Source organism: Lissotriton vulgaris, chromosome 3_2, assembly GCF_964263255.1.
Source record: "Lissotriton vulgaris chromosome 3_2, aLisVul1.2, whole genome shotgun sequence".
Lineage (NCBI taxonomy): Eukaryota > Metazoa > Chordata > Amphibia > Caudata > Salamandridae > Lissotriton > Lissotriton vulgaris.
In genome coordinates this window covers 113522100-113536722 of record NC_141690.1, presented here as the reverse complement: position 1 = coordinate 113536722, position 14623 = coordinate 113522100, and the positions used below count along the sequence as shown (strand labels likewise).

Here is a 14623-nt window from a genome sequence, read left to right as displayed (position 1 = left end):
GAGTTAACTGCTGTGAAGGGCATTTCACTGCGTGCGAACACCTTGCTGCATTTTTAATAACTTTGATCTGTTCAAGCTACAAACAAAATTTGAAATGTTAATATCTGCTGTTTATGCAGCAGATAATGAACTGGGTGGCAAAAATGTACAATCCACAATTATGTGAAAAAGGGCTTGGGCACAGAATTGCATTATTCCAGGGGCCAGCAGATAATTCAACACCTGGTCCAATATTTGCAGATTTCAGAAATATATCTGTTTCTAGATCAAACTAATCCAAGGTTACTTAAAAATGCCATAGTGATACAGAGCAGTGCCAGACCCTCTTTGTAAAGAATAAGATGTCACCTTTCAGATGCCGATTAATATAGGTGGGCGTTAAACTTGCTCCAAAATTGGTCTAATTTTTGCCCAGACCGTATTAATCAGTGTTTAAATACCAATATATTACAATACTGCCACAGAATATGCTTCGCTATGCTGCATACAATGCGTCATTTGCTGCATAATTCCAGTGCCTATGATTAAATTAATTGCAGCCAGCCTTAAAGGCACGGCAACTCAACTGCCTCAAACTGGCAAACTCACATCAGCAGGCTAGATGCCCAAAACTGGCTACCAAAAAAAAAATACTCCATTATCTAGGCATAACTCAAAATCAACAACACTCTTGTTCAATGTGTCCCTCTATGGAACTCCTATATTGTCCTCTCAGAAAATTCTACAAGTTTTAAAGGATAAATGTATGTCAATTGTCTACTGTTTGATCCTCTGCTCATCTACTCCAATGCTGCTTCTGGTCAATTCAGCCAATCGATAGTTGTTACCAGCTGATGGCTCTCTGCTATACAGTATTCAGTTATCTACTCCGACCTCCAGCCGCCTCGCAACACTCCCAGTCCCCATCCCCAAGAAAGTTCACCAAAATGCCTGTGATTCATCTTGAAATCTAAAGGATAGACAGGTAGCAAGGGACTGGCCTTGAAAAATTAGAAACTCTTAAGGCCTCCATTGCGAACCTCTTCTTGGGAGGGGAGGGGAGGGGCAACCAACAGTAATAGGAAATGCTGTGTGTGTACCCAGTGTTCAAATAAGGTGCATGAGAAATGCAAAGTCGGGACAAAAACAGAAGGAAAGAAAGGTGGGTGCTAGATATAGAGGACAGACTGTGAGGTTGTTGTGACTTCCACAAATACTAGCAGCAACAGCTGGATTAATAGATGTTGAAAATAAAACATTAGCCGTGTAGGGGGCAGGCTGGGAAGGAAGGTACACCGATAACAGGTGTCTAGGCGTTTGTTACTTCTTAAACAATACTAGATCCCTGTTCTTTAATACGCCATAAGGAGTATCAATCTTCGACCACTAATCAGCGTGCGGGCAGCGAGGCGAAGCAGGACCACCAAGGGGATCATGACAAACACCTACCGGGGGCTGAGCGAGAGGCGGGTGGTCAGCAGGCCCACGAAATGGTAGGAAGGGGATTGGAAAGCATTTTTTGAAGCGCCCAATGACCTGGGGGCCCCCCGGGACTTAAGTGCTAAGGTGAGCCCCCAGGTCATGTGTGCCTTCTTCGTTAAGAGTCTTGTCATTCCACCGTTGGATTTGCCATCGCGGGTCAAAAACTGCAGACGGGTCGGAGGACCAGTAGATTCTGCAGTCTGGAACTGAATGTTCAGTGGCGGGCAACGGCATGGGCTGAGCATGTTCCCTGCGATACAGAGGCGAAGGCGGCGAGGTGGGCACACGGCGTGGTCAGAGTGCGTTATCCGCAGTCCAGTAGTGACCGAAATGTGAAGGGGTCAGGAGAGAGGAGTGCGATTTAAGCATAGCTGCCAAGGTTTCAGATTGCTATGTGTGACATTTTCATAATTTCAATGTGACATTTTAATGACCATGAGTGACACTTATTTGCGAGCAAAATAAAGCAATGAATAGGAGGAAAACAGCCAGAATTTACAGCCATTTTAACAACGAGAAAAAGATTTTAAAACTGCTGCAAAGCATCACTAGAAATTGAAGGGCACTAATGTAGTGCCCAAGTAACCTGGTCATACTGTTAAGCTGGCTGGGACGGCCCCCCTGCTGGACAGATTGTTGTTTTATTTGGCGCAGAGTGCCGCCCATGGCGCTATAATGAGGCACATTGCATGCAGTGCTAGTCGACTGGTATGGCACACCCATCCTCCCGACTCTCTTACACTACAGTATTGTGCACTAACGTGAGTCACTGCTGAAATAGAGAGAGACTGCTTGACTGCACAGTTCCTAGAGTGCAGGACACAGAAGGCAGCTCAGAAAGACGTCCGTGCTGAAATAAGTATAGACGTGCAGCGGGTAAAAATCAAGTAATTTAAGGCACTTGTACAGCAACGCTCGTTGCGGCGGCGCTCAGTGGAACAGTGTAGCCGTTGCTGGGCGATAACCCAAATGAGACTGAGTGAGTGTGGAGTGATCAGACGCAGGACCCAGGGAGTAAAAAGACTGCAGAGAGGGCCTCTCAACAAACATGTTCCTTCTGGCACCCCTCTGATACCTTTGAGATTCCCGCCTATCGGGAACCTGCAGCGGGCTACAGAGAGACGCTTATACTCAGCAAGGATTTTTACATCAAAGCGATGTGCAGGGAAATTTTTTATTGACTTCTTGTGGGAGTTGACACTGTTGCCTTCAAGAAACTCTTTTTTTCCCTGTCCCACAGCGTGGCTGTGTGAACCCCGCCCTCTCCCTGACTAATAAGTAATCACTTACTGCAGCCCGTGCAATGATTAAAGGTACTCACCAGCTCCACCGCCCGTGAGTGATGTGCTCGTCTGCTCTGCGCTCCATCGCGGCCACCTTGATCCCTTGAGTTGAGGGTGAGTCCAGTCCTCGCGGGATCACAATGTTCATTTTAAATTTTACAGCGGTGGTGCGAACGGAACTACCATTTGCCGCACAGTAACTCTGCTGTATGACCCCCGCTGCGCCGCAGTCGCCAGCAGGACATGACGTACCATGGCTATTGAAAGTCGTCTTGCTGACATCGAGTGCAAATTATTACATTGTAGCACAAGCACTGTTCAGAAAGCCATCCCTACCCTCCCTGAGCAGCAAGCTTCCACTCTCCAGCTTTAAGTACCAGCATTGCGAGCCTCCAACATTGCTGCACTAGCTTTTCCTTTCCTTTTCCATCTCGGAGGAGGGGCCACAATGTGTGAGAGGCGCCAGAGCGCCATAAATTCTACCAAGACCTCGCGCAACATGGGAGCCTCCAACATTGCCGCATTGGAATTTGCAATGCTATGGCTTGACAGCCCGGGGGCAGGCGCAAATGCATATAATGAGTGACTTTGCATTTCAGTGCGGTGATGTGGACCACCACACTTAAATGTGTTAGTCTACCGCGTGATGCATGATGCTTGGCAGAGCTGTTTAGGGTGGCCAGTAGTGGCGTTGGACGAGGTTGATGCTGGCATGGGAGAGACGTGTGCTTAGGAGGAGCAGGCAGCAGCGTGTGCGGTCGGGGCGAGCATGCTGCCGGCGTCGAGGAGGCAGGAGCCCGGTTAGAGTCAGTCCAAATTTTAGCCTAACATTCTAAACCTGGCCTCTAGGCCCCATAACACGGTTGCCAGCAGACAGCGGAAATGACACATAGTGAACAGCTCACACGCCCCTTCCTCGCCGTTGTACATGTTGGCAGCGTGAGCGCCCGGAGGCTCAGAGTTGGTGAAGGTTTATATTGCAGCAGAAAGCCAACAGCGCACTGCTTAGTAGGCAGCCACCACTGCCAGCCAAATAAACTCGAAGATAAAGGCAGGCACACAGCGTGTGCATCCCTGCTCGCTACTGCGGCTATACTCAGTGGGAATATACTTGCGAGAAAGGTGGGACATGCATCCACCAGTAGCCATTTGCAGGCTATGATTTCTAAAGGACATACAGCAGCAAATCCAAAGCATTGGAGTAGTCAGACCCCACAAAGTACAGACAACAGATCGCCTAACAGCACAAGCGCTGTTTAAGCTCGACCAAAAAATGGGTTTTAAAAAGGCTTACTTCTAGGTTCACCAATATGTCCAGTATGCACATTTATAATGGAAGTACTACCATTAGCAGGCTGAACAAAGTGGTGAAGCCGGGATTACTAACCAATGTCCTTTATTAGTGTACGTCCTCCTTTTTCCTCATCACACACCTTAAAAACAGTATACAGGCCTTGATAAGTACTTGAATAGGCACCAGACAGTATTCTGTCAGTATTCTGGTTGACAGTTAACGGAAATCTTACCACCGTCACACGTGACTCGAGGGATTAAAAATAATAGGAATATAGCTAATAAATACCCAGTGAAGGTGCCAGTTTTCAGGGGTTCTTTCTACCGCATGCTGGAAAGCTAAGCAGTAATTAATCCTAGCAGTGCACCCAATATTGATGCCTCTTCCACAAATGTCACCCATAGATGGAAGTAGGGGTATTGGTCGGTATCGTAAGTATCCTTTCTCCTTCCAAGTCCAATCCAAATGAAGTTAGCTGGCAGAACTGGCTTAAAACTTTCATGCACAGATGAATATGAGTGAATGATTTGTCTCACCTAATATGAACATTCTCATCAACAAAGAAAGAATAGGCAAAATATTAATCATCCATGAAATCCTTGCAGTAACTCTGAGCTGAGGTGTATTTGCATGCTGCTCTTGGTTGCATAGGGCGCGGTCCATGCTGCTCTGCAGATAGGAAGGGATTAGTAGATGTCTTTTTGCAATCAACACAGAGCAATAATTCGGTCTGTGCTGAAAGGTGAAGCCTTAGCAGAGACATTTATACTTAAACATTCTTTCTCCTGCTAGAATCATATTTACCTTAATATTCTAGCTGCATTTTTTTCAATGATGAACAATGTCAACTATTAATCATTTTCTGAAGTGTCAATTCATTATTTTACCAGTTTGTTAGGATTTGGCCTTTTCAAGCTTGCTGAGCCTAAGCGACCTCTAAAGCCAAGACGGAAAGAAAGGAAAAAAGTGACAGCCCAGAACCTATCAGATGGCAACATCAAAGTCTTAGTAAACATTGTTCGTGCTTTTGACATTCCTGTAAGAAAACCATCTGCAAGGTAAGCATTTGTTGCTTTTAATTTGTTGATAGTTCGTGTTTCTTTATGACGTTTCACAGACAAAAAACTTATTTTAAAATTAGACCAAATCAACTATCGGGCACAACATTATCTTATACATAGCAAAATTCGTCACTATACAATAGCTATTCTGGTTAATATCAGCAGGTTACAACTTGCTTACATCCTTTAACTGCAGCAGGATCCTTGAACATAGATGCAGGGGAGCTGTGTTTAATGCATGTGTATTCAAGTGCAGGAATCATAATGGGGAAACCATTTTTGATCTATAATATACTTTTTCCAGACAAATATATTTTTTGTTGAAGGTTAATTATGTGAATGATCGATAAATTAATCTTAATAAAATAACTGCTTTACCACCAAATAGAAATATGGTTGTTTTTTTCAGATTCAGAAAAACTTAATTCGATCCAAAGAAGCATCAAAGCATAGTTAAAACACTAAAAACATTGATAAGCAATGCTAGTTCAGTGCATTAATCCTCTTAATATTTAAATTGGCAGCAGCAAAGTTATGTATCAGTGTGCTACATTTTACATAGTTGGAAATCTTCAATTGTTTTTATCATTGAAGTTTTGTTTAGTTTCCTACGTGCAATATTAAGCGTTAGATTCTATAAAGTGTCAAGTGCAGGCTTGTTCTACCTTATAACAAACAATTAAAATACATTTTTATCATATTATTCACAATATAGGATGGCATGGGCTATATTTACACAATTAAGAGAATTTTGGTTAAATTTGAGGAAAAAATGTAGACACCATATACAATTTTTAACCATATATTTCACAAAGAGCCAAAAGCAAATTAGTGAATACTCTTATTTAAAAGTTCACTATTAAGAATATTCGACAATGCTTCGATAACACCACTGAATTCATTATAATTAAATCTCAATAAAATATGCCTTCAGAGATCCATATTTTGAAATACACATCCTAATACCAGGATAGTGATCCCTGAGGCTACTCATGTTTAAAAATAACATATAATATCTTAAAAAATGTTGCTCTTCCTTCATTCTTATAAAGTTTGCAGTTAATAAAAATCTACTAACACCCAAGACAATGAGTTTTGAGGAATCAGTTTTCAATATACGCAACATATCATTAAATTTTTTAATATTCATGCTTCTGCCTAGAGGTTTTATCCACTTTCTTCTGGGGTTTGTATATTTAGGACAGAAGAATAAAACATGAGTGATATCATCCTTGGCCCTCAGATAACACCAAGTACAGTTAGAGTCTTTGTCTCCCTTCTGTTGCTGTCCCTATTTTGATTTAAAAGATTTTATCTGTAGCATACCATACCTGAATTTCAGGTATAACATTTTTGCCAGTTGGGGTTCAATATCGTCTTAAAATGGTTCGAAATAAGCAGTTTTCAACAGCAGGAATCGGATTGTGAGGGTTCCTGATGTACTATTTGAGATGAATCAATGCCAAATGAAATTCCAATAAATGGTTTTATTTTCCCATTTTGAATCAGGTGTCAGCAGGCTCGGGTTTTCCCAGAATCTGCTCAGACTTAAATTAGAGAACCACTGGCGGATGTATGCCAACCAGGGAAAAGTATTATGAGTGTCAAGTGTCAGTAACTCACTCAATGTTTGTCTATATCTTACTAGTTTATCTGTGGTCCAGATTCTGATCCAGTATGACAGGGTCATCCAAATAGCCTTGTGTTCAAGTCGTTTTATACCCAGGTCATATATTAATTGGATTAGAAGAGTATTTTGAGGAAGTGCATCAAACCTTTTTTAAACCTTATTTCCCCCACAATTAAAGCAGAGTGATTTTCCCCACCCCTCAGCTCTGAACCACATAGTGCTGCAGTTTGCACTCTGGACTTGTAAACTTCCAGGGCTAGTGATACTTCCTTTGTCATTGTTGCATACTGTTTTTTTATGATTGGAGCAGAATTTTGCAATACAATTGTTTTCGATGTCATTATCTGTGGGTTCTATGAAAGTTTAAATAAAACGGAACACGCTCTAAGGTCACTCCTTTCAGGGCTATGTTGTTTTTAAAACATTTGTGGGGTTTTATAGCCCTATGTTTTGTTTTACCTGGGTTGATTTCCAGACCTTTTTGTATGCAATATTCATTTAGTGAATTTAAGAGGTTTTGCAAGCCTTTTGGGGTTTGGGATTACAGATTTGTGTCATCTGCAAATTTTCATGCGCAAATGTGAGTCCCTCCAAGTTTTGGGGAATCATGTTGTGATATTTGGAGAAACTTGACCATGTCGTTAACATATAAAAGAAACAAGGTTGGCGCCAGGACGCATCCCTCTCTTGACTGGTATTTCCTCCGCGTGATCCCCACTTTTGCCCCTGCTGACTTTTGCAAAGTTACCCTCATGGAGCCTAATCAATTGAATTAAAAGCTCCTTAGGTACTCCCTATGGTAACAAACTTATCCATAAAAGGTCTCTAGTGATTGAATCAAATGCGGCCTTTAATCGATAAAGACGACATGTAAGTGGCCAGGTCTCAACTTTGTATATTTCCACACTATAGTTACAAGTCTAACACTTGGTCTAGTGTGCTAGTTTTCCTTCTAAAGCCCGCCTTGCAAGATGAAGGAACATTGTTTTTGTTCATCCAGTCGGCTAGCATATCCAAGATTTGCCTAGCATAGACTTTTTGTAATATATCTATCAGACTTATGGGTCTATAGTTAGCGAGATCGTCTCTACTGCCCTTCTTATAAATCGGAACGATTTCCACTCCCTTCCAGGACTCTGAAATTGGTTGTCCCCTGGCAATTGCGTTACATAGAAGATTTATATATGGTGCCCACACCTCCGGTGAATGTTTAAAAAGGTCCCCAGGTATCTTATTGGGTCCTTGAGCTTTAGATGACTTGATCGCTAGTCTGGTATCTTCTATACTAAAGTGTACTGGCTCAACCTCATTTAGAGTCAGCAGTCCCTCAGCGCTACCTTTGGGCACTTTATATACCACTTTTAGCGGTGCATTCAAATTAGCAAAGTGTGTTTTCCATGTGGAGGGGTCTAAATGGAAGTCCTGGGCCGATTTATTTGTTTTGCTACCGTGGGCTATGATCCGCCAGCCTTTGCTGCTACTATCAGTTCCTCCCAGCTGGCATCTTCCCAGTTTCTTCGAGCTACTTTCAGGGTTTTATTATATATATTTCTTTTGTCTCTGATCACAGCTATCTCTTTAGATTTAATTGCCTTAATGAGGCGTTATTTAGCCACTACACATTCTTTATTAAACCAAGTATTGGATGGTCTGGTTTCAACCTTACGATGAGTTTTCCCTGTTTGTGCTTTGGTAAAATAAGGATTTATGTTTTCTATCAGTTTTTGGGGAATCTGGGTTATAGATACATTTTCAGTACTAAGGTTTAAAAAAGAGACTAGAAGATCACTAAAGATGTTGTATATTTTGGTGAGGGGTTCAACTTGGTCAACAATAATTAGCCATTTTACTGCCTATCTATTATTGCTTACGAAGGGCACTATGATGTCATCGCTCATTTCGGTTTGTGGCGACGAATGTGTCAGAAACCATTTCTCCACCAAGTCTGTACACAGTTGGAAGTGGTCACTTTCTCTTCTGTCATCTACTTTAAAATCCTGTATATTAGCCCAGTGCGCTACGCTTATCATAATGTACTCTTTTCGGGATACAGAGTGACCTCTAGAGAAAGTATTTAAGCATTCAAGGTTAAAGGGGGATCTGCCATTGCAAGACCTTAGGCCTTTCTCTATGGTGAAGTTGAATATTTGCATTGCAGAGACAGAGCACCCCACCATTTTTTCCATTCTGAGTGGTGGGATCCCCCTTGCCAAGTCTTCATCTTCAAAGATGGTATCTAATCCTAGTAGCGTTTCGTAGCAACAATTAAAGTCTCGCCCGACTATAGTGGGCCCATGTGGTACGTTAGAATCGAGGATTTCATCCAGTTCTTGTATTATTAACAATTCTTTTGAACGCTCCCTTGGCCTTATATATATATATTAAAATTGTACATCTGGGACCTATTTGGGAAACTCAATTTTAGACCCAGGAAATCATTTAAATTAGTTGGGACGATTTCTATAGCTGGATGTATGTGTTTTTTTTACCCAAATCAGTAGCCGGCCTGACAGTCTACCTTTGCCTAGCTGCTGGGCCTCTATGCTGAATGTTCTGTAGCCCACTTTGTATAATGGCTCCCTCTCCCATGTCTCCTGGAAGAGGCAGAAGTCAAAGTTATCAATATAATCCTGCCAACCAGGCTCAAAAGGTTTTTTAGGCAGTCCTGTTATGTTCCAAGAGACCATCCTCACACCTCCAGATGTTGAACAGCTTGGTGTGTTAGGTAGGCAAGCAGTGATAATTGTGTGATCCAACCCTTGTGTCTCAAGATGTTAATAACTTTGCTTCCTTCAAGATCTTTTCTTTCATGATGTGTATACTGGCTAGATTGGATATCTGGTTTTGTTAGACAATGGTCCCCATATGTCGAAATGGAAGTCCCGTCCCCCGCCCCCACAGAATGTGAGCTTGTCTGCAGGTTCAGTCAATCTGCAGTGTCAAGATTATTTGGGCCCTCTCTTGCTTTTATGGTAAAGTTGCATCTATCTGAACTAGTTCTATTCTGTCTGAGACTAATTTTGGAGATGAATAAAGAGTGGGAACGTAAATTCATGGTAATTAAATGTTTGGCAATTATTTTTGATTGTAGCGTTAGTTTTATGTCATCCAAGACCCCCTCCTCCTGATGCAACCGCTCCGTATTATATATATCGGATCTTATGACGGAGAGGCACTCTCTGTTATATCTGATCCAATGAATTGCCTTATTTATAAGAGAGTCCGCTCTTCCCTGGCACCCTGCTTTAGTCTTGGGACATTAGTTAAACAGACATTGTAGTCGCTCGGCTGCCCCCTATTTGCATGATGGCTTATTGGGTAAGGTTCCTGGTTTCGTTGGGGGTCCCTATTCTCCTGCCTGGTTGTTTATCTGACCTATAATTTGAAGGTGGAAATAAAATAGAAGAATGATTATGCTACAAGGGTATCATTTCAAGATCTGGTTATCCCCACTCCCCTAGCAAGAAACCATTCACTTCACAGTGGATCCAATTGGGGGCATTTCTATCTTATCCACAGTGGTAGCGTGGAGTATCACAATCAAATCTAAGCAGGACACTTGTCTGTCTTCCCCCAAAAATTGACCATGTGACTGCAGTCTTCATGTAATTCCACCAAAAGCACAGATGCAGCTCCCAGATGTGCAAGTACTTCAAAAATGCAAAACGTACCTAGACCATGCTTAAGGTATTCCAAGTCTCCGAAATTGTTTTCTGTAATTCTCCATCCTCAGCCAGTGTTCTTTTCCAATGCTTATAGATTCGCTTCAGGCTAGTTCACGGCAAGAATGGACATTTTAGCTTACAAGCACTAAAGGCCTATTACCAGCAGGGATGCTGCTACATGCTAGCAGAATTAGTGTAAAAATAACACACATACCAGTGGAGTTCTACCACCCCAGCTTAATCAGTGCCTACTGCTGCCTTAACAGTTTCTGCCAACACAGAATTTAGCACTTTTCTTGCTTACAGATCAACAGAAACAAGAAAGAAATGAAACACAACTCAGTACTTCTTCATTTCTCATTGTTAACATGACAGATAACAAACTAAGGGGGAACAAAAGACAGGGGAGTAACACAGGCACCTTGCAGAAAAATACCATGACTGAGACAAGAAATTCCTGCAACAGAAAAAACGTACTGCTATCACCAAGGCAACGCAACTGTAGACTCCCCACCCATACAGGCATCAGCATTACCTATGGCTATACTGCATTGGCGTGGCCTCTCTTTGCCACACACCCTGCAGTCAATTCTGACACAGAACACTCTCACTTAAGCAGGGGATGCCAGGAAAGTCAACAGTTCTCATATGTGTATACTTTGAGTCTGATTTAGGTTACTTTTCACCCATAGTTCAGCACACAATCTCTACATGCTTACAGTTTCAAGTTTATTTTGCTATATAAAAATCATAATAATGTAGACATACAAACCTGGTCAATGTACAGAAATACAAAAAGAACATAATTAGTTGTTAAAATTACAACTCAAAATGTTTAAAAATCTTGTATATTCTACAAGTGTCTGTTAGTCTGTGGATTAAATATAAAGTGCAAAGTTTTTTGGGCATTTAATATTTATAAACCTCTTACGCAAAAAACGCCATTTAAAATTCATTAAGCCTGGGTAGATTAATACACCATGTTTTATATCTTGAAATGCTAAATTATATAGAGTAGGTCGCATTACAATCCATGCTGGGATACTAATACTATATTGCCACATTTTCATTAGTCCATTGTTCTGAAATTTTAGACAAATCTGGATTGTGATGATATAACATAGACATATAGGGTTGCATTTTTTTGTAATTCTGCACTTATGCATACCATTTCACGGTGAAATTCACAGGTACAATAATGTTTATCCTTTTCATGGCTGATCTTTCCAATTAATCTTTTCTTTAATTTTGAAAGTGTATCTTTGGAGTGGAAGCATACATTTAAACCATGTTTTTATCTTAATTTATTAAAAATGAATATAGCATGTTTTAATTGGGTAAAATTCTTACAGTCATCAGACCCAAATACGTATTTGAGTAACTTTTGCAGAGAATTAGTAGAGCATTACATTTCCCCATGTTACATAACATACATATGGTAAAATAGATTTTTAAGTTAGGGAAAACACATAAATAGGTATTATCTTTCATCCATAGTGGAGGTGCATACTCCATATGCATTCACCTGATCTGTCTGCTATGCTACAGATGTGTCCTTCTGCACCTGCACATCGAAACTAGGAAATGTGTACTGTATAAAGAACTAGAACTGTGTATGATGCACTAATAATCATGACTATACTTTGTGTTTTTTTGTCCCTAGCAAACCACAGCCATCATCCAGAGCTTCAAGGTCTTTTAATGAAAGCCTTGTGCCTTCTCCATCACCCCAGAACTTGAATAATGATCCAGGGGCCAACCAGGTATTGCTCAATTGAAAGTTTCAGATGGTGATTTCTTTGATGATATTGTATATCTTTTATTTACTGAGGAGATTGTGATCGGCCAATGATAATTGCCACTACATACTCCAATGGTTTACATGTTCAGAATTTTTGGATAGCAACACAAGATAGTTTTACACTTACATGCAATGTTTCTATGTAGAACCTAATTACATCAGTGTGCATACCAACATTAATGTAAATTAAATGCAATTCCACAAGAAGACTACTGTAGTTGTGCAGTGATCTATTAAAACATAAAATATGTACAACTATCCACAATGATCACCGTACCGCAGGCCAAGAGGTCTCACTGACTCCCTCACACAAGCACCTTTTTTGTGTAGTATTTGTGACTGCGTTACCAGCTCAGCTATACATAGTCCTGGGGTCCACATTTAACTTGTGACGACTGTAGAAAGATGGAACCATGTTCAAATGATAAAGTACACAGACACAGTAGTATTCTTCAAACAGGATTTACTTTCCAGTTGGCACATAGCTGGATACAAAGATTTCAAGTCGTCTGGTAGATGCCCCATCAGGAGCTGTATGAACACAATCTCCAGGCCTCTCAGACTGTCTCAGCTGCATTTAAGCCTGAAGTACAATGACGTTATCCCATACCTACTGCAAAGTCATTCAGGCCTTGCCTGATACCACCTGTTTTTCTCTTCTAACTTTGGTAAAGGCAGCTTAAACCCAAACTGTTGAGCAAACATGCATTTCATTGACACTGCATATCTGCAGCACATTTTCTTGAAAACTTTCTTGAGTATTCAGAACTGACACCATATTATTTCTGTTACATTTTGTTTGGTTCCTCATACAAGCCCTCTTGCATTACAACACAGAACTACATGGATTCTTCTCTTACCTCTGCACCCTATCATCTATTTTGGCTGGTCCAGATCCAACACCTAGTTACGGCTTGCAGGGTAACCCAAGGATTAATCGCACATCATGATTTTCAAATAACACATGTAGTCCTGCCCACCAACTAAGGGATCAAGTTTCACCAATGTATGAAAGGTCCAAAACCATAGACAAAATCTTCCCAAGCAATGCTATTGATAGGCTGAAAGACTTCATCAATGTTATATTCAGAGAGACTATTTCGGCCTATAGGCTAAAAGAAAAAAGGAATCTTCCTCCCCAAAGACACCCAACAAATCAAGATTGAAAGCAGTATATGTAAATAGAAGCTGGGTGTGTTTAGAAGTCTGCAAGCAAGGATATAGATTGACTGAAAGACTTCCTCATACTTATTCAATCCTCTTTGCAGAGAAACTACCTCAAACTACACCCCAAAAAGACAAAATTCCTCCACCTTGACAACAGAATCCAGCAAGCCAACTTTGAAAGCAGGATGTTAGAGAGGAATGTGGGTGTCTTTATATTAGGAAGAGGATGTGGCCTAATGGTTAGAGCGGATGACCTTGAAGCTAGGGAACTGGGTTCGAGCCACAACAGGGATGCTCAACATCCTGTGATTCTGGGCAAATCACTTAATCTCCTTGTGCCTAACAACATGAATGTGTCCGTCTGTAACGCAACTAGTACTCATGTAAAGTGCTCTAATATCTTCGGGTCAAGTTTGCGCTATATAAAACTTCCCAAAAAATAGCGCACCCATAAACACATATTCACTTGGCATCATCAACGCCCGTTGCACCTTCAAAACCCACATCACCAAGAATAGTTTGTTTGTGTTAATAGACGTCTTTCTGAGGCAGAATAAAACCATACCTTAACAAAGCTGCCCTGAATACCACCAACTAAGTCATGTTCCTCTTGATCTTGGATGGCAGTAGGCATGGGCGGAAAATCCGTTCCGCTCGCGGATTTTGCGGATTTTCGGGAAATCCGCAATCCGCGAGATTTGCGAATTTCCCGCAAAATCCGCAAATCCGCGAGCAGCGGATTTTGCTCGCACTGCTCGCACTATTCGTGTGAGTTCGCGCCCCGCGAATAAGTGCAAAATTGCAGAAATACGATCTTAGCAAAACTGAAAGTAACTACATACCAGGTTCAAAAGTTCAGGCACATCATTAGTAGCCATTTCCTGTAGTGCTTCCTGAGGGGCCCCTCCAGAGTTCAGTTGCCAGTTGAAACTATTATGTGACCCTGCTCTGAACCTCAGAATAGTTACACATATGCCACAAAGGTCCTGAATTACAGCTAAGTGAGACAAGCAGGAGCCAGGCTGGAAGTTAAAATCCATTAATCAGCCCCTAATTCATTATTGTCAGTTGGGGCAGGGCAGGTGTTGTAACTAATTTTGCAACAATGAAAGCACTTAGCAAGTGCAAAAGATCACTAATCAGGGCGCACTAAGGAAGCAGGTGCCAGCTAAAAAAATATTCTGTGACACATTAATCAGCCCCAAATTAATTCAGGTCACTTGAGGCAGGGAAGGTGTGCTTTGCTTTGCCGAAAATAATG

At 41.4% G+C, this 14623-nt stretch overlaps 1 protein-coding gene across 1 annotated transcript in view; it reads left to right on the top strand.

Annotated features, from left to right (window-relative positions):
- The window catches only part of CC2D2A (coiled-coil and C2 domain containing 2A), a 432763-nt gene that overhangs the window by 291644 nt on the left and 126496 nt on the right, over positions 1 to 14623 (top strand). Inside the window, exons 23-24 of the mRNA XM_086964074.1 lie at positions 4929 to 5096; positions 12058 to 12157. Of these exons, the coding sequence (XP_086820200.1) occupies positions 4929 to 5096; positions 12058 to 12157 (268 nt within the window). The remainder of the gene's footprint in view (positions 1 to 4928; positions 5097 to 12057; positions 12158 to 14623) is intronic.